The 26,749-nt window shown below is 43.2% G+C and overlaps 3 protein-coding genes across 3 annotated transcripts; 2 read left to right on the forward strand and 1 right to left on the reverse strand.

Annotated features, from left to right (window-relative positions):
• Positions 1 to 602: 602 nt before the first annotated feature.
• LOC134212061 (uncharacterized) lies at positions 603 to 9,786 on the forward strand. Its single transcript, XM_062689567.1, has 5 exons — positions 603 to 1,007; positions 1,254 to 1,401; positions 1,466 to 1,606; positions 3,945 to 5,008; positions 9,079 to 9,786. The coding sequence occupies exons 1-5, from the start codon at positions 899 to 901 to the stop codon at positions 9,717 to 9,719; spliced, it is 2,103 nt and encodes a 700-aa protein (XP_062545551.1). The 5' UTR covers positions 603 to 898; the 3' UTR covers positions 9,720 to 9,786.
• On the reverse strand, positions 9,720 to 10,581 carry LOC134212063 (uncharacterized). The gene is made up of 2 exons (XM_062689569.1): positions 10,184 to 10,581; positions 9,720 to 9,920 (listed from the first exon to the last, which is right to left on the reverse strand). The coding sequence occupies exons 1-2, from the start codon at positions 10,427 to 10,429 to the stop codon at positions 9,813 to 9,815; spliced, it is 354 nt and encodes a 117-aa protein (XP_062545553.1). The 5' UTR covers positions 10,430 to 10,581; the 3' UTR covers positions 9,720 to 9,812.
• A 117-nt stretch (positions 10,582 to 10,698) lies between these two features.
• LOC134212060 (centrosomal protein of 97 kDa) lies at positions 10,699 to 26,398 on the forward strand. The gene is made up of 9 exons (XM_062689566.1): positions 10,699 to 10,850; positions 11,066 to 11,226; positions 11,288 to 11,548; positions 11,609 to 11,805; positions 17,923 to 18,290; positions 18,348 to 18,650; positions 18,708 to 18,908; positions 19,520 to 20,265; positions 25,454 to 26,398. The coding sequence occupies exons 1-9, from the start codon at positions 10,847 to 10,849 to the stop codon at positions 25,907 to 25,909; spliced, it is 2,697 nt and encodes an 898-aa protein (XP_062545550.1). The 5' UTR covers positions 10,699 to 10,846; the 3' UTR covers positions 25,910 to 26,398.
• Positions 26,399 to 26,749: the final 351 nt, after the last annotated feature.

The following is a 26,749-nucleotide window of genomic DNA, read 5'->3' on the forward strand; positions in this document are numbered from 1 at the left end:
GTATATACAGATTCTGTGTTTGGAAACTAGAAAACAAATCTGTATAAATACAGATTAATCTGTATTTTTGGCGAACTTACAGCGCTTAAATATACCTATCTATACCTAACTTTATCTAAAATTACTTTGCTGTAAATATGTATATATAAGGCGACAAAAATAGAGAACTATTTAAGCGTTTAAAAATATAAAATGGATTCGGCTTCTGAAAATAGTTTTGGATAAATTAGTCAAATGACATGCAGATGACATTTTTACAACACTGATCACTACATAATGATCTTTTGATCAAACTACTTTGGTTCTCAATATAGCAGGAGGCGATCAAGTTTCTCAAGGTATCAAGTCTTCCTACTCATAGATCGCGTGTTATCTGAAAAGCTTGAACACATTAAATGTCATACATACACAAAATCATATAGCACGCTTTCGATTACAATTCATCAGGTAAGCGATTGGTGATTCTGCAATATGTCGTGTCATCAATCGCGAAATCGATAAGATTCGTACCTTCGATCCCAGAGTGAACCTGGTGTCAAATAGAACGTCTTAAACGCTCGACCAATATAACACTCCTCATATTCCTCTGTTCAAATGAGAGCCGACATTATCAAAAAAGAAGATGAACACTGAAACACAGGAGTGTAAATGTTTAATAATTACGAAGATAATACATAAATCAATCATTCATCCGTAAATCCTTATATTCGTTGCGCGTCGACTTCCAGTATCAGTCTTTTAAAACATTCTCACGAGTACAGTAGTGATACGGTTACGATTGGACCGCGCACTGTCCTAACATAACATCGCTTTTTCTACATCGCTTTAAGCCAAACAGTTTCGTCTATCTCTAAACAGCACCTACAGACCGGAAAAAGGACAACCTAGTCGTCTAATCATGGTTGTGGGAGGTGGACTGTATGAATCAATCAAATCAGCTACAAAAACGTTGCTGTTTTTTCTGTTGTTCTGTACACTCCTACCAACTCTTGTTATCAGCTATGCAAGTGAGTATATTTTGGGTTGCTTTCTAGTTTGTTTTGTAAACAAAAAGCTATATATATAAACACTCGATCGAGTGTATGCGGAGTGTCTCAGCCACCCGTAGAAATGCAACGCCACGTGTGATGCATGGCAGTGATCAGCTGGTGGTCAGCGTTGATGAGCATGAATTGCAAAAATTGCATTCTTAACGTAATCGCTTATCGCATTCACATGGATGATTGCAATTAAATGATTGCTCTGATTAACAGCCGTTTCGACAATTCGTAAACTATGGATCGCATTTCTGGCGAACCGATACCCATACCTGAAGTTTGCACGCACGAACAATATCCGGAGTTTGGTGGACACTTCCAGGAATCCAGGAGTATTTCACATATTGTTGCAACTAGAAGGCAAGTGCCATTGGCGGTCAATTGACGCTTTCGGAAAATATTGAACTTATTTGAAAACTTGTAGGAAGCTGTAACATCGATGCCATCAAAGCAAAGTTTGGCGAACACGTCCTAACTCGTCGTGATTCTTATGGACGATTGTGTTTCTCAAGACTGAAGTTCCCTCTGATTTCCTGTTGGGGACAATATGCATTTGTGAAGAAAACAAAGTAAGTATATCCTATAAGCAAAGAATCAACTTTCAAGTCGTTTCATGTTTGTGTTCTCATATGTTAGGTTAATTTATATAATTTTTATTATCCAGATATATGCGGTTATGTAGCATTTATACTTTTATACTCCAGACTGAAACAAATATTAAAGGCTTCTCTCTTCTAATCAGTTCTCTTATAACCGTACGGCGGTGCAACAGGTGGAATTTGCGATTGGGAAGTGCATTATAAGCTGAAGTGATACACATAAGTGTTTCCATACGTCGACGTGCTTCGATTTTGGGCATAAGTCATATTAATGCAGGAGTCCAAATCGGAGTAGGCTATGCTGGAGGTGTGGAGCTGAAGGACAAAGCTCACATCTGCCAGGCTGGACCGAGGTGTTTGTACCGAGTACCCAAAATCGGATTCTTTGTCTTAGCTCTTAGAGTTATTCGTTGTCTTTGTCTTAGAGTTATTCGATGCCCTGACATGAGCTTGTGACGTAACAATGCCAAGGAGGACTAAATCAACCGGCAATCGGTTTATTGGTGGACGAACATGGTTGCTGATCTTCGTAGCACCTTTCTAAGCAGTAGCTGGTAGGGATATTTCAAATGGAGGAGTAGTGTGACACAGGGAACATTCGATTTTTCGAAAAATAAAAGTCCCGCCTGGAAGAATTAGAATATGAAGAAAAGAAGCAACAGTATCGAAAGTTTGATAAGAAATCAAACCGCTTACGCAAACGTGCTGCTCCTCCGACGACTGATAAGGGCTTGGTGGAGGGAGGCTGGGAATCTAACCCATGACCGTCCGCTTATAAGTCGTACGTGTAGCCAGCTACGCTACGGAACCCTCCTAGGAGTTGGGTTTGAATGCCAATAAGAAAAAATAATACAAATTTGTATTATTTCAATACAACAATTGTATTAAAATCTCCCGAAATTGTATATTTCCAATTATTATACAGTTTCTGTAAGGTTCTTATGCAGAACTGTATTAAAATCTGCCATCCGCTGGTTGGGTGTATGAATTGCATCAATTGCTTTCATCGTTCACGCCGAGGTTCACGCCGTGAAAAATGGACAAATGCGTTGATGTGGGCACGCAGCCAGCTATGCGCTGGACTGAAATCTAGCACGACATCGTAGAAGAGGCAGACCAAGTGACTCGTGACGACGTAGGTTCAATAAAGAAATAAAAGAAATAGACAGGAATCTGGGCCCAGATCAAGACCAAAGCGAGCTGCCGAGCAGAATGGAAATATTTTACGTTGGCCCTATGTACCTCTTGCGGTGCTCAGGACACATGAGTGATTTATTTCATAACGCCTGAGTGAAAGATGGATCAATCCGATGATGCCGACGAAAGATGCAACAGGATATTTACTCACCAATCCAAACGATCAGCATGTAAAATGTTGGTTCGAGTACTTCGTACAATATGTGCGAGTCTACGTTTGACCAAATGTTGCATCAACGACTCTGCAATATCCAGCATCCGTGTTTAGGAGGTTGCCATCCCTCTAACACTTTTGGGCACTGAAGTGTGGGACTCGTCCTGACAAGAAACATCTGACAGAAAGCACCCACCAATGAAACACCTTGGATTTCAGTCTAGATCCCCCCGGAACTACCTTTCGGTACCACATCGAGAGGCAAACTCTTTCTACATTCAGCACCCTTCCTAAATTGGCAAACTCGGCCCCTTCTATGTTCTGGCAAACGTAATTCCGTTTGAGCCCTTTGGCTCTCCTCGTGGTCCACTTCAGATCAATCCCATTCCGATATCCCCCACAACCGACGACCCACCTCAACAGGTGACCGAACGATTGCCGAGGTCAATTCAAAGATTCCGGGCGAAGTTTCCGGTTCAATGGTACCCAGACGACCCAAGATCGGTGTATTCGCAAGCCACGATCTACTCGATATGTTCTCGGTGGTGGATCTAGCCTACTCCGAGTAACCGGATTTCCATGCCTTTGAGCCATCCTTGTCCCACATCAACCTTGATCGCGATCGATTATCCTTCTAGGTCACTTGCCGCGACGGGGGCGCTAGCCAAGCCTTCCAGCCTTCAAGGCACAGGTTTCATACACAATTACAAAGGGGATGTTTGAAAACGCCTATGAAGTATTTCCATACACAGATACGCAGCTACTTAGACTCATTGTAAAAATAACTCGCATATTGACAAAAATCTTATTTACTCTAAATCTTATTTGTTAGTTAGGCAAATCTTTGCTAACATAGCCCCAAAACCCCCAAGTTTCTAGTTGTAACAGTTATCGGCTGTGACGATGAACTGTAAAACCTTATACGAATGACTTACTACTTTTCTTCATATATTACAGAGATTTCAACATAGACAACCATATTATTCTCACGCCACCCCTACACCGAGGACGTCCCTTAACTGAATCAAACCTGCAAGACTGCGTGAGCGATATAATATCAAAATATATGCCACCGGAAATTCCACCATGGCAAATTTTCTGCATTCCGATGACGTACGGTGCGACGGCTAGCGGTTCGGCGGAATGCGATGCCAGTGCTCCCTACTATTATATGTTGTACCGAATTCATCATCTTCTTTTAGAAGAGCAACAAAAACTAAGAATCTCCGACTTGCTGTTGATAGACAGCAAAATCGAACACGACAAGCAAATCTCAGACTGCGATTCAATATTCGCCAACTTGCTGGAGCGTCCGGTCTATCTCCCGCGAATATGGAACGATATCGGAGCCATGGTCAGCAACAAATGGAACGAATTTATCTACCAACATGATCCTCTGGAATCTCCTGATATTGAAAAGAAGCACATTGCCGGAATACAACAGCTCGTTTCGGTGCTCTTGATCGGAGTGGTCACCATAGTGTCAGATTTTTCCAAAGGTTTCTCGAAGGTGTCGGGTAACCCGTTGATGAAAATAGACTACCTCAAATCACTGATTGATCGCGAAATTCAACGAAGAAATCTAAACCTTCGCACCATTTGGAACGCCATCATGATATCCGTCGATCCGATAAATGTCATAAAGGAGTTGGTTTTCATATTTTGGAAAGTTGGAGCCACCATAACACTAATGTTACCGTGGTACGTATTTCAGGAGATGGAAGCCATCCGAATTTACATTTTGATGAAAAAAATCAAACGGAACACGTTGGTCGGGTTCATGCTGGAATATTTACCGGTTTGCTTCGGAGCATTTGTGGAGTATTGGAAGGGAGTGAAACTTTTCTTTTCCGCGCCGAAGTTGGTGTTCGAAGAGCTGTTCGAGCAGAAGCCGGATACTGAACACTACTTGCAGAATGTGTCTCTATGCGGTAGGAAAGTTGTATCCTGGTCGGAGAAAATTCAATCTTCGGAACTTCAGGCAAATCGTTTGGAAGAAACTGCCACACATTCGAAAATAGGTGAGCTAAACTAATGATTTATTTCCTATCAGAGTTATTTTTCGGCTGATTATTGTAAGTTACCATGGTGTTATATTTTCCAATGCTTATGAACGATGGTATGTGTTGAAATAATTTTATTCGCACCACCAGTACACCGTTCGAATTCCCCGGAAAATAATGCTTCCATGTTTCGTTACGTATAGAAATCACTTCTCCATACTGGAGCATATACTCATGTACAGCACTGTGGCTTACCGTCAGGGTAGATCGTGAACCCTAACGATCTGCCTGGATACCTGGTTGGCTACAGCGTCGATACCTCTATGCCTAGCGTATAGTAGAGCTCCATAATCGTCGGTCTTGGAGATTTATGGCAGCGTACCTCTGTACGCCAAATCTCCTAATAGCGCCTTCAAGTGCAATGCTGAACAATAAATTCGAAAGTGCCTCTCCCTGCTTCAATCCGTCTAAGGTCACAAACGAGGTTGACACTTAGTCTGCAATCCGAATACTTGATTTCGAGCCATCCAGGGTTGCACGTATCAGTCTAATCAGTTTCGCCGGAAAACCATGTTCGGACATTATCTGCCAAAGCTCATTTCTTTTACTGAATCGTACGCTGCTTTGAAATCAATGAACAGATGGAGAGTCTGCAAGTTGTACTCCCGGAATTTAACAAGGATTATCCGTAGGCTAAACATATGATCCGTCGTTGATCGGCCCTCACGAAAACCTGCCTGGTATTCGCCGGCGAAGGACTCCTCAAGCGGTCTCAGTCTGTTAAACAGGATACGCGACAGGATTTTATACGCCGAGTTCAGAAGGGTGATCCCTCTATAATTAACACACTCTAGTCTGTGCCCTTTCTCTTAGATTGGGCGTATGCCATCGGCAGGCAGGCATCGTATACCAACCGGCAGGCAGTTCTTCATCCTGCCATATTTTCTGGATGATGTGGTGGATTGATTGATGCAGCTGCTCACTTCCGTGTTTGAGAAGCTCGATAGAGATCTCGTCCTTCCCAGCAGCTTTACTGTTTTTCAGCTCGTTTAGAGCTTTATTAACCTCGTCCAGCGTTGGTGGTTCCACAGCTTGACCGTCGTCGACTAAGTCCATCCTGCTCCTTAATACACCTTCATTTTCACCGTTCAACAAATCTTCGAAATGCTTCTTCCATCTAGCTGCCACCATAGTCTTGTCTGTCAGCAAATTCCCCTGTCGGTCATCGCACATGGCGGGCACTAGCGCAGTCTTATGCCACGCGCCATTGACAGTTGCGTAAAACCTCCGCATATCGTTTCTATCCATGTTCTCCTGTGCTTCAGCTACCACACTCTCTTCGTGTTGCCTTTTTTTCTGCGGTGAATTCGTTTCTTTTCTGCCCTTGCTACACTGTACCGCTCCCTGTTGGAATGGGTACGAGCCACTAGCATTCAACTGCTAGCAACATTTTTCTCGTCCGTCACTCGCTGGCTCTCCTCATCAAACCAACCATTTCGTTGGCGTCGCTCAGCTACGTGGATATTTTTCTACAATCTGTTGATGTCGGCAGATCCGGTGGCATCTCCTATTCGTTCGTCCAGCTTCAGGTCGTACTGCTCAGCAACTCCTTCAACTGACAAGCGTTGGATATTCAAACGCATCATTCTGTTGTTTCGTGAATTCGTGACGCTGGAAAGTAGCGTCTGATTTTTTGCAACTACAAGGTAGTAATGCGAGTCAATGTTCGGACCTCTGAAGGACCTTACATCTATAACATCCGAGAAATGTCGTCCGTCAACCAGCACGTGGTCTATCTGTGAGCAAGTGTCTCCATTCGGATGTTACCAGGTGTGTTTGCGGATATTCTTACGTGCGAAGTAGGTACTGCTTATTGTCATCCCTCTAGCAGCAGCAAAGGTTACATGTCTCAGACCATTATCGTTTCCGTACCAATGACAGGGGGAAAGAAACTATCTCTTCCGACCTGCGCATTTGCATCCCCGATGACAATCTTTACATCGTGTGTTGGGCACCCTCCGTAGGCCTTGTAAAGGCTCTCATACAACTTATCCTTCACGTCATCAGGCTTATCATTCGTTGGGGCATAGATGCTGATCAGGCTATTGTGAAGCCTGTAAACTCCTCGTTCTGCTCTATCACCGCCGCTATAGTAGATGTGATACAGCATCCGTTCGCTAACTGGGCTGAAACATCAGCCCAGTTAACGAACGCCGCTTTTTAACTGGGCTGACGAGGGAATTCGCGAGGCATTGTTGTGATCGTGTTTTACATGAAGCTTAACGAATATGCCATTCAGAGTCCCCTCGTCAACGAGTCTTTGTTGTTGTTTTTTGACGGATAACTGCTTTTAACTGGGCTTTGGCCCAGTTAGCGAACGCCCAGTTAAAAAAACAGTCCAGTTAAAACGCGCCCAGTTAGCGAACTGTTGCTGTACTTGAATGAAGTGTTTGCTATGGGATCCGCCGCCCAGAATTCACGTTCTCCAGTTCTGGGCCACCGTATTTCCTGGATTGCTGCCACACTCACGCCGACCTTCTGCAGCTTACGAGCCAGGAGCCCAAAACGTGCGGGTTCATTCAAAGTTCTCACGTTCCAAGATCCGACTTTCCAATCGTTGTCCTTCATTCGTTGCCGGGTCTGTTGCCGTTGAATCAATCCGTTTGCTCTACTTTTGCCTTTCTTGGTAACTGTAGAATCTTCTCGATGCTGACACGATCCAACACGATGTGCACAGTGCTGGCACTCGGACGATGATCAGTCGCCCTAAAGGCTACCTTACACCTCGGGAAAATTTTCCGCCGGATTTTGGTCCCCGTGCATTTTAAATGGGGCCGGGATTTTGATTTTCCGTGCCCAAATCCCGAAAACATCGCATATGCAAAAATGCATGGGGAAAAAATCCGCGGACCAAATTCCCGAGGTGTGAGGCTACCTTAAGGTAGCCTCACACCTCGGGAATTTGGTCCGCGGATTTTTTCCCCATGTATTTTTGCATATGCGATGTTTTCGGATTTTGGGCACGGAAAATAAAAATCCTGGTTCCATTTAAATGCACGGGGACCAAAATCCGGCGGAAAATTTTCCCGAGGTGTAAGGTAGCCTTTAAAGGTAGCCTCACACCTCGGGAATTTGGTTCGCGGATTTTTTCCCCACGCATTTTTGCATATGCGATGTTTTCGGAATTTGGACACGGAAAATCAAAATCCCGGCCCCTTTCCCATAGTTCCCACCGTTGTTGGTTACCCAATCTTCCCTAAAGTTGTTCATATCCCGGTCAGCGTCACGAGGATGTAGGGATAGGAGTTGCTGGGTAAGAGGCTAAGGACCGCAAAATGTGGTCTATTTTGTTCCTTCAGGTACGCGAAGTACCAATGGTACGCTTTACCCAGCATTTGCCGTGCCTAACGATCACCACCTTGCTATCCACGTAAACCGGAATCTTATATGTATTGCTTTCCTTTGCATACAATTGTGCTCTGATTAATAGCGACTCTTTTGTCTACCAACCCTATCAGGAAACAATTGCGGGTGTTAAGCAATTGAATGCTTTTAACTTCCAAGAAATGCTTGACTTTCCAGACGTCGGGACGAATTGGAAGCACACTAAAATCGACCACAACTGTAGTTTGCCGCGCACTTCCCATCGTGTTGATTAGTTGCGAATTGCGATGGCAAAATCTGAACGTCACGTCATTTTAAATACTCGGGTACTTATTCAAAAGGACGTATGTGATTTTGTAAACAAAGATTCAAACGTCGATTTGTCCAATCTGATAGAGCTCCCACGCAAACCATCACCACAGACAGATAGGGGAAGCCTTCGGCTACCTGTTGGTGGTGTTGGTTTGCGTGGGAGTGCCATCAGATTGGACAAATCGACGTTTAAATCTTTGTTTACAAAATCACATACGTCCTTTTGAATAAGTACCCGAGAATAGACTATATTTAAAACTGACGTTTTTATTAAAAACTGATTGCTTCTTTGGTATTTCCGTCCCGCTTTGTCCTTAAGTGTTACATTTATATCTCCAATAATATAATAACGAAGGTATTTACTTAACGTTTTCTCTTCCATTTGGGTACAGGTGTCCTGCGGAGTGTACCACGAAGTAAACCACCGAGCGACATTGAAGTATTGCTCGCAATCATGTCTAAATCGCTCAAAGCACTTTGTCAGGAAGGGGATGGTAAAGTACCCTCCACAATCCAGATCAGTGGACGCTGCATGTTGGAGGACTATCTATTCGGAATGACCAATTACCAGACTGGAAACAGTGGATTTGTTTCGCTCAATCTTCCTATAGCCGTTGATGATAACAACCAACTGTTGCAAACGATTCGATCGTCCATTTCCAAAATACGACGACAACAAGTAATGCTCAATTTCTTAACGATAGCACAGCTCAGACATGACTTCCTGACGGACGGGATGCCACTGGTCCTCATGAAGCTGCTTATGAACTTTCTATCCCGACGATTTGCCGTTACGGTGACGGAGGTGATAGAGAATCGAAACGTTGGACAATATAAGAATCTACTCGAGCACCCGATCAGAGACATCATCTACTTCAGACCACCACAGTCGAATACAAGCGTATCGATCACCGTACAGAAATTCAACGACGAGATTCGCTTCGCTTGCATGACGGACTCGCAGATCAACCCAAAACATCTAGCGTTAACGACTGGCTTTCGGAAGCATCTAGAAGACTTTCAGCAGTGCTGATTTCTATGTGTGAATCGATTTCCTTAAACCAACATATATTTGAACGAATAAAAAGTGTATAAATTAACTTACGGAGCTTCTTTGTGATCCAATTTATCCCATTCGATAGATATCGCGACAGTTTGCCATGAAATTACACAACATGTTATGCCCATCGACGTCAAAGTCCTCCTCACCTTCTTTCTTTTTGTATGTGATTATCTGCAAAATATACGAAATTGTGGCATTTTTAGAAGCAATCAAAAACTTTTCTATATGGTAAGCGTGAGAGGCAAGGGCACGTACCTAATATTTGAGTAAAAAAAATTAAGTAGTATGAATTAATTTTGAAATTTTTTCAATCTAAAAGGTATGCTAAGATTTTTTTTAACAATTATTATAAAAATCGCTATTTAGGATTTGCCCACATTTTTAAAAGGCGATACAGCGCAAAAATGCAATTAACGAAAATTTAATGCACTCACCTCACGGCACCGAACACTATCGTTAGATCCGGCCATTCCAATTACTTCCACCCAGCAGCCCTGCAGCTTCGCACTTAGCGGTTCGTTGAACGTGACCTGTATCTGCACTCCATCGGTAGACTTGCCGGTGAAGCTGCGGCTATCCTTGTCCCCCTGTTCGACGAACAAATGGATGCTTACTTGATGACCGGAATGACGCTTGAGCAGGGCACCGTTTACGATCGAGCGAGGTTCAAAAAACTCCATTGTAGCGTTATTAGTTTCAATACGAACAGGGTTGAGTTCTAATTATATTATTTTTCACTGCTGATTAACGCGAATAAACATGAAATTTTGCAAATTCGTGAGAATACTATAAACAAAATCGACTGATTTTGAGCGCCACTTTTCGATTTTGACATTTCCGGCAAGTCTGCCGCAATGCATGCGATGTTTTTCGATTATTTCTATATCGTTTCTGAAGGGCCGTTGTATCCGATAAAATAATTGGATGTCCTCGGATTCGCACCCACCGCGTAAAAATTTTGGCTTTGTGCGAGGACTGCGAAGAAGAAACGCAACACAAAAGGATAAGGCTGCAGGAAAAGTGAAAGTGAAAAACAAGGATATCTTTTGACAGCTCGGGTGGAAAAAAGGTGTTGTGCAAGTTCAAAATTCAACAAAATGGGTAAATATTTTAAATGTTGTAATGAATTTGTCGAGAATTTGTGTTCTGTGGTTTACTTTAACGGATTATGTTTTGAGCATTTGAATTCGGTTTGAATATTTGATGCAAAACATGAAACATTGAAGCCATACTTGACTTGCCAGCATTGTTGACTGCCCCTTACCCTAATATCTATTAAACTCAATAATTCCATATCGTTTTTTTGCTATTACCAGAGATCGAAGCCGAATCTCAAAAGCTTACCTTGGACTTATCGAAAAAATGCCTGAAAAAGATTCCCAAAACAGACGACGCACAGCAGTACAAGGTGCTGATTCTGGACGACAACGAGCTGCAGAAGATCGACAATATTGATTCGTATCTTAAGATTGAAAAGGTAAACCTATTTTTTATCTAACAAAAGCTAATTCAATTCACATTCATCTCCTTCTACCCAGTTATCACTTTGTAAAAATCAGCTGCTTCGGATGTACGGCGTTTGCCGGCTGCATTGCCTCCGTGAACTGAACCTTGCCTACAATGGAATTTTAACTATCGAAGGGCTTAAAGATTTGATTCAGCTGACTCACCTCAATTTAGAAGGCAACAACATCAAAACGATCGAGCATCTGAATACCAACACTAATTTGGAATATCTGAACCTGTCGGAGAACAGCATCGGCATCATTTCGGATATTTCGTTTTTGAAAAATTTAAAGGTTGGTCGCTTGGTGCGGACGCTTATGGGAGCTTAATTAATTTTATGTTTTTGTTTTCAGGAGCTATACATAAATGGAAACAGAGTCGCCCACTTGAGGCAATGTGATAAAAATTTGCCCCACTCGTTGGAAACGTTAACGCTGGCGAAGAATAACATTTCCGATTTGAACGAGATGTGTACGTTAAGTCACTTAAATAATCTCAACAGCATCACTATTGCGGATAACCCTTGTGTTCAGATGACTGGAAGTTCTATGTGAGTATTACATAAGTCAACTATAAGGCGGTTATTCGAGTTGGGGAGACTTTTTGAATCTTCATTTTCCATATAGGATAAAAACTAAGATCGTAATTCAAAAACATTTAACCCTTCCCGTTAATTTGTTTTTATCGGGTCAATCGATTCTTTATTTAATTTAAGGTAAACTTATCCAAAGAACCCATAACTTTTGGTGCCTCTTAGTATTTTTTTAATTTAAAACACAATAAAAAAGTGCTGTTTTTAAAGATTGGCCTAACATTTGCTCGATATTGAGCGAACAGCGAGTAAATTTTTCAGACCGATTGAGAGGTGCAACACTTTTTTGGTTTTTGTTTTCGATTTTTTAAAATAGTTGCTGTTTTGGAGTAACGCTCTCGGTGTGTATACATCTCTAAAAGAAAAGTTTAGCTAGTGTTTTCGGTGAGTCCGCCAACGCCCTGGGGAAGGAGAAGTCGACTAAGCCGCCACCGCGGCCAAGCGATGGACACGGGTCCTCGCAGATCGTGGTTCGGATGAACTACGGTTCGAAAAAGATCCGCAAACAGCAGAAGGAAGTCCCAGTGAAACCTCCTTTTGTTGACAAAGAGACGGGTCGCCGTCGCAGGAATTCGACATCCGACATTGTCCAGTGAAACAAATCCGACATTGTCCAGTGCTTCCGCTGCCAGCAGTTCGGCCACGGAATGAGGAACTGCAACCTGGAAGCAAAGTGCGTTAAATGCGGTGAACTTCGTCAGACATCGGAATGTTCTGTACCTGCGAGGGCCGACGCAACTGCCAACGAGGACCGTTCGCAAATCCGTTGCGCCAACTGCAGCCAAAACCATACAGCGAACTACAAGGGCTGGCCGACTCGGCTCAAGCACTTACAGAATTTGACTACTAGGAAGAGGGCCAGACCGTCCCCCAGGAATAACTTTGCAAAGATTTCGACCCAGGGCCGGATTTATGGGCCACGACCCCGCCCCCCTCCATAAATCTTATGTACCAAAACCAACCTTTTTTGTACATTTTGGGGCCCCACAAGCTGTCGGCCCCGGCCCCCTTTCGGCTAAATCCAGCCCTGTTTCGACCGTACCTTTACCTACCTCCAGGGCACCGAGTAGCGACCTGAGTCATTTGCTAGGCAGCATAACAAGCTCGAATCCTACATATTCCCAAGTCGTCCAGGAAAAACCCTCATTTCTTTAAAGACAGAATCACCATCTTCGACCAGAGGTCGCACAGACTGAACACTTAAAGGCTCCCCCAGACCTAGGCGATTCTATCGCCGCGACGGCGACAACTAGTCGCCGCGATTCTATCGTTGGGTCGCTGCAGGCAATGTTCTATTTACACTTCCATACCAACGACGACAGAATCGCTGTCGCCAAGCGATAGAATCGCGTCGCGACTGTCGCGTCGCGTGTGTTTGGGGGAACCTTAATGGAACGTACACACGGTCAAGCAGTTTGACCAACATTGACTCCACCTTTCGTTTATTCAAACATCCATCAAGTTTTATCAACAGCGACACGAACAATCAATTTATTCGACCAACAATATCACACACGAACGACCGAAGCGCCAACTTGAGCACCAACCATCAAAAAATATATGGGGGTTTGTGCAACTTCACTACAAATGTTCAAATATGTTCGGCGAATTTTGGACTCCACCCCCGACAACTCAAACCAAAATCAAACCGTTTTAATTTTTTCCAACCGAGCCGCCAACTGTCAAATTGTTGTTCGAACAACTTCACACACGTTCAAACAAAGCAGCAACCGAAGCGTTTTCTTGGGGGTGGAGTCAATGTTCGTCGAACTGCTTGACTGGTGTGTACGTTGCATAACATCTAGCATGATTCAACGGACGGGATATTTACACAACACACAATTTCGGTTCGTCAAACCTGTTTACCGTTCAGGAATTCATGTGCCTTGCTAGTGAGCTCTTCGCCAGACTTTCGAATTGCCAATCGAAGGCAATGCAATTTCTCGCTCTTAGCGAACTTATCATCAAGTACATCTACAATGGCCAATCTTAGTTCATTTAAGGTGGTGAATTGGAACTGCCGTTCCATTCGTAACAAGGCTGTGGAATTTTTCCACTTCCTCGAGACCCACGAAATCGACATCGCTGTAATAACTGAAACCTGGCTGCAGCTCAACAATTCAGTGTACCATGAAAACTACGCCATTGTGAGAGCGGATCGAAACTCGCCGAACGCCATCCGAGGGGGAGGAGTAGCGATTCTAGTGAGAAACGGTATTTCTTTCTCTAAACTGGAAACTTACGCGAGCAATCGAAACAATCGGTATCACGGCAAACAATCAAGAGCACGAGTTCGCGGACTTCTACATTCACGCTCTTGACACTCGCACTCGCTACCCGTCCGGGCGAGGGAGGCCTTCAACTTTGGAACTCGTTATTTCAAACAACTTAGTATAAGGCAATCCATAAGACAGCTGAGATCAGCTGACGATTTTTGTTTACCTTGATTTTTTGACAGATTCTGACCGGACTGACAGAACAATTCAAAGGAAAGTGTTAAGCGCGGTTTACACCAGACGTGAGTTCCATTCAACTGCATACACACTTTGTTTTGATTTCGATTGTCAGTCCCATCACTGAATGTCCTCATGGATAGCCTAATAGATGTCAAAGCCGAAATCGCACGTCGAACTATCATCAGACCATCTGCATGTAACCACAGACAAACAGACAACACATTGAACATTCACTCATCAAATTCATCGTCGTTTAAACACTAACGACATCTGTTGATTCCAGTTAGTTGGGCAAATCACAAACCAGATGGCGGTAGTGAGCAAACGTCAAACTAGAGCAAATCCGATGTGCGCGCCACGAGTGATCGATTGGTCAACTAATGTAACCTTCACCACAGATAAATAGACGTAACTCTTCATATAAATTGCTCGAGAAATTATCGTTACACCTTTTTAGAAAACACTACTGCCATCTATTATCAGAATCGCGAGAAACACAGTCGACCATGATTATTTCCTATTTGACGTTTGCTCCTAACGCATACTTCTATATGAAGCATCATCATCATCGTTATTAACACATAAAACATTCAGCAGCATATACAGCAACAGTTCGCTAACTGGGCGCGTTTTAACTGGACTGTTTTTTAACTGGGCGTTCGCTAACTGGGCCAAAGCCCAGTTAAAAAGCAGTTATCCGTCAAAAAACAAAAACAAAGACTCGGTGACGAGGGGACTCTGAATGGTATATTCTTTAAGCTTCATGTAAAACACGATCACAGCAATGCATCGCGAATTCCCTCGTCAGCCCAGTTAAAAAGCGGCGTTCGTTAACTGGGCTGGTGTTTTAGCCCAGTTAGCGAATGGATGCTGTACACTAATCAAATGTCAAAGCGATTGAACACTAGCGCCTCTCTTGGCACAATCGCGTGACACAGATGAATTTCAAATCAACCGTTAAACACGTGAACAATGTTGAAATGAGAAGTGCTACGTCTGTTTGTCTGCGCCTTCACCATCGATGCCGACGTTCCAATAGCCCCGGCTGGTAAGCTCATCAGCTGCTTCGACAAGGCGAACTGGAGCACCTTCGCTAGGAAAATTGATCAGGAAATTGACACCACTGCAAGCTGGATCAACGATCTGGATCGTCCACAGAAAATCGACGCCGCGATAGGCAAAATCACTGAGGTCATCAAGGAAAAGATATTTTAGTTACTAGATAAAGATTGTCGCTTCGGTTCCCTTTGTTCTGCTGTCCGAAACATGTGTGGTACATACCTGTCAAATCGTATGGATTTTCCTTCTTTGACATTTAGCTCCCCTATCCTCGCCAGCAAAAGATGTTCCGGACAGCGACGACAGCGACAATATTTATCTAGTAACTAAAATATCTTTTCATCAAGGTAGCTGAGGAGGCTGCTGTTCCTACGCGTAGAATTTTTCCCAAAGAAGGTAGGCGGCAGGACGGAATCCGGAACACCTGCCAAGAAAAAGACTGATCGTTTTGACCAAGATCTTCAATGCGTGCCTAGTCTTGGGTTACTTTTCGACCGGCTGGAAGCACGCCAATGTAATGTAATAGCTATTCCAAAGGCTAATATCACCAACCCCGGTAACTACCGACCGATAAGTCTCCTGAGCAGCCTAAGCAAAGTCCTCGAAAGGGTAATCCTTGCCCGGTTAAACCGACACCTAGAGACAGAGGAAGTCATTCCACCACAACAGATCGGCTTCAAAACGGGACACTCAACGGTACATCAACTCGTGGTGAATGGTGAATCGTGGATTCCTAACGGGTAAATCGACTGGTATGATTCTCCTCGATGTTGAGAAGGCGTACGATTCCTTATGACAAGACGCTGTGGTGTACAAACTCTTCCGATCGAATCTGTAGCTCTACCTGGTTAAGATTATCCAATCATTCCTGTCAAATCGGACCTTCACGGTGGCTGTGAATGGCGAGAACTCTAATGAGCACAACATACCCTTTGGAGTACAACGTCCTCACATCCGATATACTAATGGTTGATGGTGTGTCCTACGCATTCTTTGCGGATGATACTGCTTTCCTGGCGTCGGACAAAGATCCACAAATTGTTGTCACCTACCTCCAAGCGGCAATGAACAACCTGGAGGAATTCCAACGGAAATGGCGCATCAAGCTTAATTCTGGGAAAACCCAGTCCATATTTTTCACCAGGAGACGCGTAGCTCGATACTTCCCCCGCAGATCGATAACGATCAATGGCCAACCAACTATGTGGGACGAAGAAGTCAAGTATCTGGGAGTGGTGTTTGACAAGAAGCTCAAGTTCGACAAACATGTTAACTATATCGCTGAAAAGATAGATCGTGCTTCTAAAGCCTTCTGCTAAATCGTAGGTCAAAACTACACATCAAAAACAAGTTACTGGTCGTCAAGAGTATCATCCGGCCTATAATGACCTATGCATCGGCGGTCTGGGGCTACTGCGCAAAATCTCACCGCAAGCGACTTCAGGTAAAACAGAACAAACTGTTCAAGATGGTCCTCAACTTGAATCCCTGGTATCCGACCTACGATCTGCACAAGTTGGCCGGTGTCAACACTATCGACACAAGCATCGAACGGGCTACGAGATCCTTCATAACTTCCTGTGAGTCGTTAGCAAATCCGCTCATCGAAACACTCATATTGATATTAGCCTTAAGACAATCTGAGATCTAGGGTTCTTTTTGCACCCTTTTCCCTAAAAAAGCTAATTGTAGCTAGTGAAATCCTGCTCAATGCTCCTTACGTCTCTTGTAATGAAATAGAATTGCTCTCAGCTGAAAGGTAATCCAAATCTCTGAACTATAAAAGTAAAAATTGTAATACTACCGTTGAATTAAGGAAATAATATAACCATTAATTAATTAAAAATAGTTGCCAAATAATCGATTGATACATTTGGCGCTTTGACGTGGCATGAAGAAGAAGAAGCAGAATGGTGATAATCGTAAAAAAATTCCACGGGAAAGCATACGAAGAAGTTTTTAAAAATCTTCTAAAAAATTCCATAAGCAATTAAATTAAAAACGGTAATCAGTACGGGGTTGGACTTCTCTTATACTGTGTATTAAGTGTAATATCACAAAATAAAATTTCGTATAGAAATGTTTATATTACAGTACCCTGCACCCTTTACTAACCCTGTACTGCTTACCGTTTTTGATTAAATTACTTATAGATTTTTTGACAATAATTTTAAAAACTTCTTCGTATGGTTGCCCGTGGAGGTTTTTTTCGATTATGTATCATCTTTCTGCTTCTTCTTCTTCATGCAACATTAAAGCGTAATGTGACCAGCAAGCGTCTTGCGAAACGCTGGACGCCTATCTGGATTACATCACTGGCTTGAAAATTAATACGGAAAAAGTACATTCCAAATAGATTTTGGCCTAAAAAAATATTTAAATTAGAATAACTTTGAAAAATGCTTCTGATCACATTATTGAAGCGTCAATAAAACGAGATACATTTTTCACGGGAAATATCAATTGGCCTCGTTCTTTTTTTAAATGCAATGTTTTAAATGAACACGTTAACGTAAACGATTGTAGTTCGGTATTAACTTGAAAGTACTATCCATTACAGGGGGTTTGATTACCGACCTTTTGTGCTTAATTGGTGCATGAGCGTTAAGATGATTGATGGTTTCGTAGTGACAGCCATTGAGAGTCTTAAAGCAGAATGGCTCTACAGTCAGGGACGTGGCCGTCAGTTCCGTGTGGGTGAACAAGTCGCCCTGGCACGTTATCTGAGTACCGTTTGTCCACTATCAGGAGAAGCATTGGAGAACGAAAACGAACGTAAGTTGCGGTTGATCTTGAGTAAAGCTCAGCAACATCAAAGGCAGCTGCAGGAGCAAAGCACCGGAGGAGGGGATGGAGCCACTACCCCCGTGAATAATTCCCCATCATCGCTCAGACGGAAGGGACAAAGCCGAATACAGTCACCAAGAGGTGCTTTATAGATACTTTCTAAATGAATCAAACTAATTCATACGCATCTATTTTTAGTTACTCGACTAAGTGGTCGCCAACACTCCCCGGACACCATGTCTAGTAGCTATCACGGTAACACTTCCACTAACATAATGTCCTGCAGCCAGATCGAAAATTCAAGCGGAGGCAGTCAACTATTTGAGCTTACAAAATCTCTCATAGATAACATCACTTCTGATAGCATCATGACTCAAAGTCTTGATCCAAACATGTTGAACGCCACTGGTGGTAGCAACAACTCCATGAATACTTCAATGCATGAAAGTATCGTTTTGTCGAAGCAACAAATCAGCACTGGAAGTGCCAATCTATACAACGGTTAGCTGTAACCATTTTGGCCCATATTATCCCCTTCTAACCGCTGTTTCATTTTAGATCAACCACCTGCTGGACAGGTTATCATGGGAGGGCCGCTAGCAGCTGCGTCCAAGATGGTGCCCGTACCGGAATCGCTGATGAGTCCCGATTGCGGACCGACTACATCGCCGGCAACCATTGTGCAGCGTAACATGCAGAACTGTGCCAATCAGCCACAGCCGCAGACACCGCAGATTCCGAAGGCTATTAAAACCAAAGGCAAGTATTTCTAATTGGATAGCTACAGCTTAGCACAATTGCTGAAGCCCTTCTTTAGGCTTTATTTAGGTGTTTTTCTTAATCTTAAAATTAAGTTCAACACCGTCAGCACATATATCAATGTCGCCCTTCTATGGAGGAGCTACAAGAAACTCTACAGGAAAAAAAACTCTAAGTCACTACAAACCATATTGTCGCGAAAAAATATAGTTCGTTTTCACAAACATGGTATTACACTTAGGGCCGATTTCTTCACCTCCGCTTAGTGCTTAAACCAAGTTTAAGCGTATGGGTAAGCACCGCTTAAGAGTTAAGCGGAGGTGAAGAAATTGGCCCTTAGGGAATTTAATCGTCAGATTTTGTGCTCATGTATTTTCAAAAAAGCGGGATAGATGGAATTTGGGGAGGAAAATATAACACGGTGAGAGCTAGGTGTGAGAAGTGTATACAAAAGTTGAACGTAGTAGCCATGTTATATCTGTCACTGCGATAAAAGCTTTTTCGCTTATTCGGTCAATCAATAATGTTTACATTCACAATCTTCATAGACGGTAACTTACATGCAATATCCAATTATCGAATCTCATCGTTCACAAACTCTCTATTTGCAGATAATACCCGCGCCGCAGGTATCCCTACGAGTACAATGAAAAGCTCGAGCCCACGCCCGACGAAGCGCAGCACCTCAACTAACAACAGCACCAGCAACAGTGTCAGTAGCGAGCGTTCCTCCCCGTCGCTGTCACCCCGTAAAACGTTGACCGGCGCCAGCAGCAATCACTCCCGAGCGTTGTCTGCCCAGTCAAGAGGTTCGGCCCACGGCGCCCACGCCACCCCGCCAGATGGCGGCTCCAGCAATGCCGTTAGCTCGGACGAAGACAGCGAAGCAATCAACATAGATAAGCTGAAAACCATACGGAATAAGGCAGCCCAGCAAAGTGGCCAAATCTTTACGAAAGCCAAAGAGAAGGACGACGTGGATGGGTCCACGGTTGTCAACAACAAAACCACCGAAAATTCTGCCATACTTATTCAGAAAATTTGGCGCGGCTACCAGACGCGGAAGAGAGGCCAAAACATAGCCGACATCTTGCAGAAGAAAAGAACGCAGGACTACATTTTGAAATTGACCAAAGATATGGAAATGACCAAAACCGCACTGGAAAATGAGCGGAAGATACAACAGCTGCAAATGCAAGCCATCAACGCTCTGTGGAAGAAGGTATCCGCTATGCAGCCGACGCAGGCTGCTAACGGGACGACTGACACCTTGAAACTGGATGTGATCAACAACGAAAACAGCTCCGTACTTGTAGTGCAGGACTTGACCAAGACTTGCTCGATGCTCATGAACCAGGTAGGATTAATTCTTTCTATTTCTGAATCGGCTTTGATTTAAACAACATTACTTTTCATGGTGAATACTGAATTACAGGATGCGGGACGAATTTTTTCAATAATTAAAAAAAATATGATATACAAGTATGAATCTTGTTCTGCAATCATTGGAAACTTCTATTTGAATTTACTGCAAAAAATTGTCACGTTGGGTAGGACGGGGCAAGATCGCCACCCGGGGCAAGACCCCTTAATTTTTACCGCTATTATGCCTTTCTCTATCTAAACTATAAAAACTATAGTCCAACAAATGCCTTGATACTGAAAAAATATTATTAAAATAAAATAAATCTGAAATACAGATGAATTGACCTTTCCCTTCAAAAATTATATCTCGTTTTATTGTCTTAGTCGATTCTTTGGCTTATTTAAGATCAATTTCGTCAAAGAATCCATATTTTTGAAGCCTCTAACTATTTTTAAAATTGAAAACAGAAACCAAATAAGTGCTGCACGTGTGAACCGGTCTGAAAAATCCACCGATGTTCGTTCAAAATCGGGCCAATCTTAAAAAAACAGCACTTTTTCGATTTTGGTTTTAAAATGTTTAAATAGGTACTCAGATGTCAAAAAATTATGGGTTCTTTGGAAAAGTTGACCTTGAATAAGCCAAAGAATCGATTGAGCGAATAAAAATTTCTGACGGGAAAGGTCAATTAGCAAAAGTTGATGAAAACTTGGATTTTCTTATAAGAAATCAGCATTAGAAAATAAAGCTTTTAAAAACATAATTGCCTTTCTCGTATACAAAGTATACGTAAAGGCTATATGTTCGCTCCTAAAACAAACTTTTTGTAGAGGAGATGTCTCTGTGTGTGTGTGTGTGTGTGTGTTTTTTTTTATCGAGTTTATGACACTTTCGTCTGCACTTCCTCGCAAAACTGCTTGGTAACATTCACGGGGATTGGGCTCCTTGCTTCTATGGAAACTTGCTTCACGGTAGAAGCGGAAAAAAACCTCGAATGAGGGAAAAACATCCTTTACTTGTTTTGTTACCTTGGTTCCCCTCGGACCGCAAGATAAACTACTATTCGAACTTTCCATCTTTCCATCCTATTCTCGTCTTTACTTAAACTTCTCCGGTACTACCAATATGTTTTACCTCGGAGATGTCGGCCTGTTAAGGTGATTATAGAATGAAGCCAGAAAATCGGCCATTTTGTAAACCACGTGCTTTTCCAATATTTTTTCAAGCGCACGAGATGAAAGAACCATAACGCGTATGGGGCTGAAATAATGGTAGATCGTTTGCTTAATTATGCTGAACAATCATAATTTGATTTTCAGTACTGTATGAAAACTATTCCGCCAGATTTGGGCTTATTAAAATGTATGTAGATAAACGTGTGGTGAATTTGAAATTCACCACGGGCTTCATTCTATAATCACCTTAAGCTGTTCAGCAGCACTCCTTTGTATCGCCGGTGTACCCAGCCTTCACCTTGACTTGGCTGGTGTCTCGGCGACTTTAGCAGCTCATTCTTCACAATCTACTCGGTCTCGTCCCAACGGCGAATCTAACCTACTCCGACAGAGCCCCGGCGAAGGAGGTTCTTCCGATACCGACGCCAACCAGCCGAGTGCCAAGGTCAGTCCAGCGATTCCGGGGAGCAGTGCGTCCCTGGTGTCACTGGTGCCCTGACGACCCGTAACTGGTTGTATTTCATCGCGAACTACTCGGTCTAGTCCCCGACGAAGGAAGTTCTCCTGATACCGCTGCTCTTTGGTCGTTACGCAATTTCTTCTGCAACTCGGATAAAATCCGTGTAGCTACCCTGTCGACTGCATTCCACGTGCTTTCCTCTCGGCATATTTGTTCTATCACGTTCTCACACTCCGGGCAAAATGGCAAAGCAGCATGCCAAAACCGATGTGAATATTTGCTGAAGCAGCCGTGGCCTTTCAGGAACTGTGTCAGGTGAAAGTTTACTTCGCCATGCTTCCTGTTCATCCACGTTGACAGGTTTGAAATGATTCGGTGAGTTCACTTCCCATTGTCCGTACTGTCCCATTCATGCTGCCACCTCTTCATTGAACGGATTCTCTCTATCTTTCTCACGTTTCTCGTGTCTTTCCGCTGATAGCACTCAATATCTTCCGTCAGACTGATGCAGATAGGGACCATCCCAGCGATAACGCATACTGCCTCCGATGATATCGTTCTGTAGGCGCTCGCGACTCATATAGCCATCAGCCGGAACGCACTTTGTAGCCTTCTACGGTTCCGCTTGATTTCCAGCGCATTACCCCAAGCAGGGACTCCATACCGCAATATCGATGACGAGACACTAAGGGTCTGTTCACAAATTACATTACGCAAAAATTCGAGTTTTTGACCCCCTCCCTCCCCCTCGTAACAAAAAGTAACATTTTTCGCACCCCTCCCCCCCCATACAACGCGTAACTGCGAAAATTTTAAAGCCATTTTTATCTTTTTCTGAAGCATGTGGGTTTTGGTATTTATTGAACACTTTTAGAATAGAAACGGCACATGATTGAAACCAAGGATATCAAGAATGCAGCTAGTAAAAACGTAAATCTGCGACCATGGCCATTCAAATTTCAGTTTGGCGGGATTAAGTGCTAGTTTCGGTAATGACTAAAACGATAACGATAAACATTTTTTTTTTAAATTGGTTGAAGTGGTTGAGCTAAAATGCAATTGCTTAGAATCAAAACTCTTTGGATTGCGTCTATTAACTTTGGCTTGGTTTGGAAAATCTAATCACGAAATACAATACCAATAAAAGCGTCGTTCCATAAAATAATATAATCTGTAGAAATCGTAAATATTCATCGTGAGACAAAAATGCCTCGGAATTTGGCAACAATTATTCGAATAAAACTCGCTATCTTTTAGGACTCCCAAAAAATACATCAATATAGCTTGCACTGATAAAAATTAAAAAGCTACAGAGACTAGCATGGGACAATTATGCGTAGTATGGTAGTGAAGAGGAAAGGTTGATACGTATTCATCGTCTTGATTAAGACATATTAGCAATTACTTCAATCAGTGAATAGAAAAAACCTTTAAAATAAATTTTTATTCGCGTTATGCGTAACATTTGGTAGTACCCACCCCCTCCCCCACTTTTTAGCGTAACAAAGTATAACGCAAGTGGGCACTCCCCCCTCCCCCCAAAAGCGTTACGTAATTTGTGAACAGACCCTAACTAGTAGACGTCAGGTGCTCCTTCTTGGACCGCCAACGTTTGGCATGATCCTTGCTACTGCGCTCATAGCCTTCGCTGACTTTTCGCAGACGTAATCGACGTGGCTATTGAAATTTAGTCAGTCATCGATCATCACTCCCAGATGTTTAAGTGATCGCTTCGATCCAATCGCATGATCACCAACGACGATATCCCTCCGCTGAATTGCCTTACAGTTGCTGACTAATAGCACCTCCGTCTTATGGTGAGCTATTTGCAGCTTCACTCCGTTCATCCAGCTCTCGATCATTGCTATCACCTCCGTCGCCAACACCTCTACATTTTCAAGTGTCTCGCCCATCACCACCGTCAGTGACACGTCGTCCGCAAAACCCACGATTTTAACATTTCTAGGCAACCGCAGACTCAGGACTCCATCGTACATCCCGTTCCAAAGAGTTGGACCGAGAATGGAGCCTTGAGGAACACCTGCTGTAACCCGCATCGACTTACACCCTTCGTTAGTGTCGTACACCAACACTCTGCTCTGAAAGTAGCTCTTCAGGATATGGCACAGGTAACCAGGGACCCGCATTCTATGCAGCGCTGATGCGATGGCTTTAAAGCTGGCACTATTGATCGCATTTTTTACCTCTATTGTTACCACTGCGCAATATCGATCTCCTCTTCGCTTCTGTTTGGATGCCTTCTCAGCGCTCTCGAGCACTGTCCGAATTGCATCCACCATTGAAACTCCTTTGATGAACCCAAACTGCATCTTCGACAGTCCGCGCTCACCCTCCGTACATTTCGCAAGCCTATTCAGGATAATCCTCTCCAGGAGCTTCCCGAGTGTGTCCAACAGACATATAGGTCTGCACACAGCCGGATTACCCGGAGGCTTTTCTGGCTTCGGCAGCAACACCAGCTTCTGAAACTTCCACATTTCAGAGAAGTTGCCTTCGTCCAGGAACTTTTGCAGCACTGTTCTGAACATATCCGGACATGCCAAAAGCGCAGCTTTCAGCGCCACGTTCGGTATTCCATCCGGACCGGGGACTTTCTTCGACTGCAGGCGCTTCGCCGCTTATGCAAGCTCCTTATTGGACACATTGATACTCGGCGTTTGTTTCTTCTTCTTCGCCGTACGGTATTGGTGGCCACGTGGTCGGGTCGTATTTCGGGAAAAGACCCTCCATGATCTCCTTCAACTTTTCGGACACAACGGACACTTTTCGGCTGGCGTCGATGGACCCTTCATCTTCGCCATCACGACTCTATAATCGTCCCCCCATGGGTTGGCGTCTGCTTCTCGACACAACTCCTTGTAACAGTCTGACTTGCTAACTTTGATGGCCTTTTTTTAAACGGTTCTAGCATCCCGGTATGTAATTGTATTGCTTGTTAGCAACTTTCCTTATTGCGATGAGTAGCATTCACATTCAAATAGCTTTCTTTCTTGTTATACTGCCGTGAGTCGCAAGTTAGTCCCATCTGTATATGACATCCATGTACAGAAGAGACTGACTTGCAATTCACGGCATTATAGCACTAATAATACAGCGTAATGTCGCTATAAACGAATTTACGAAGCTTTTTCGCAACTTTTGTATCCTTGATGGTTACACAACGTTCCGCACTCTCTCCTCTTAAACAATATTTAATTAAATTAAATTTAGTGGCTGTACAGTAGTTATGCAGGCGCGTCAAAAACGGCTGAATAGATTCGCCAGATTTGCTGATGGAAGCATTGAATAAAAGTCCTTGATCATATGTAGGTACAGCAACAGCACACATATTCAGCTTGAAGCCGTATAGACGAATTGAAATAACATTTACATTGACATTAAATGTTAGTTGGGAAGCCACGCTTATGGGTTAAATAAAATTTGATGAAAATGTAAAAAATAATAATGTAAAAAATATAGTGATAGTGATTAATAGTGTATAGGAAGCTTTGATTAATTCATTTTCCCTTATTTATTCCACAAGGTGCAACAGCTGCAAACGTCTGTGAAGGATATTGTCACGTGTATGCAGTTCTTTGCCAATGCGAGCATGTCAGCATCCACTGCGGACACGTCATCGAGCAGTCTGAAGGATAGTTGCGAAACACAAACGGAAATTGTGGCAGTGCACACCCCACAGGTGGAGCAGTTGCCGGCTTTTCCGTTCAAATTGGCAACCGGTGCCGGTGGTAAGCTGATAAGGCCTTCCACGTTGCCGATCAGTTCCTCGGAAACATCGCCGAAGATCACCTCCCAGGAAGGAAAACCGATCATCGAGGAGGAAGAAAATGGCTCCAAGGAGGATGAAGTGGCAGAGGAAGTTGTCGTGGAAATTGAAGCCGATCCCGGCGACATGGAGGAAAACGACGACGGTGAGCTGAAGGAACTTGATGAAAGGGAACTCGAAGAAACAGGTACCCTGGTGAAGGTGGTTAACTAACTTTGAAGAAATTGTAGTTGTCTAGTTTAACAGTAGCTGGCTCCTACCTACCCCTACTCTGTGTATGTTTGTATGTTTCACTTGTGTAATGTGATTGCTTTTGCAGCTCGACTTCCAGTTCAGTTCAAAGTTTACTGAAATGTTTAATTTTATTTCGTTGATTAATTTTAAGTGTACCTATATTTGTGAAAAAAAATACTGATATTCAGTTCGTGGCTTTACTATTGAGTCTAAGATCTCCCTAGAGTAAAAAAGTAAATTAAAACATAAGCAGTTTTTATTTGGAAGTATTACAAATGATCTCAGAATATTTTTAAGTACATTTTCGTGTGTCATAGATCCTTCTGCTTTAGGCTTGACAGGAACTTCCATTGGTACATATTCGTTAACGACACCAAACCTATAAATATCTTTGATGATTCCTAGTGAATTTAAAATATTCTGTGCCGCTAGACATTGAATTAAATACAAGTTCAATTGTGCTGTCCAGTGGCGTAGCCAGAAAATTGGTCTGGGGGGGGGGGGGGTTTCTGAACATTTTTTAATTTCGAGAAGGTTCGAAAAAAAAATTTCTTCTAAAAATTTTGTCTCTGGGGGGGGTTTTATGTCCAAAACCACCCCCGTGGCTACGCCACTGGTGCTGTCCAATGCCCTGATTGACCTTCCTACCTTAAGCCAATGTCTTTCGTATGCTCTGAACAGCATGCGGTTTTATTACGTTTCTATCCTCAAAATGATGACTGTTTGAATAATATATGTCCGACTATAAGGAAAAAGACACCCAGGTAGAATAAACCCTGGCTGCGCCAAAGTCCCGTGATGTTTGAAACTTTTTCCGGA

Source organism: Armigeres subalbatus, chromosome 2 (genome assembly GCF_024139115.2).
Source record: "Armigeres subalbatus isolate Guangzhou_Male chromosome 2, GZ_Asu_2, whole genome shotgun sequence".
Taxonomy (NCBI): Eukaryota; Metazoa; Arthropoda; class Insecta; order Diptera; family Culicidae; genus Armigeres; species Armigeres subalbatus.

What these genes read in the sequence shown, in the direction of transcription:
- LOC134212061 (XM_062689567.1), top strand. Translation starts at nt 899, where the DNA reads ATGGTTGTGGGAGGTGGACTGTATGAATCAATCAAATCAGCTACAAAA. An exon ending in TTGTTGCAACTAGAAGGCAA is followed by an intron (nt 1,402 to 1,465) that starts GTGCCATTGGCG and finishes ACTTGTAGGAAG; the next exon opens with CTGTAACATCGATGCCATCA. An exon ending in GCATTTGTGAAGAAAACAAA is followed by an intron (nt 1,607 to 3,944) that starts GTAAGTATATCC and finishes CATATATTACAG; the next exon opens with AGATTTCAACATAGACAACC.
- LOC134212063 (XM_062689569.1), bottom strand. Translation starts at nt 10,429, where the DNA reads ATGGAGTTTTTTGAACCTCGCTCGATCGTAAACGGTGCCCTGCTCAAG. An exon ending in ATAGTGTTCGGTGCCGTGAG is followed by an intron (nt 9,921 to 10,183) that starts GTGAGTGCATTA and finishes TATATTTTGCAG; the next exon opens with ATAATCACATACAAAAAGAA.
- LOC134212060 (XM_062689566.1), top strand. An exon ending in CGTTTTTGAAAAATTTAAAG is followed by an intron (nt 11,549 to 11,608) that starts GTTGGTCGCTTG and finishes TTTTGTTTTCAG; the next exon opens with GAGCTATACATAAATGGAAA. An exon ending in CCGAATACAGTCACCAAGAG is followed by an intron (nt 18,291 to 18,347) that starts GTGCTTTATAGA and finishes ATCTATTTTTAG; the next exon opens with TTACTCGACTAAGTGGTCGC.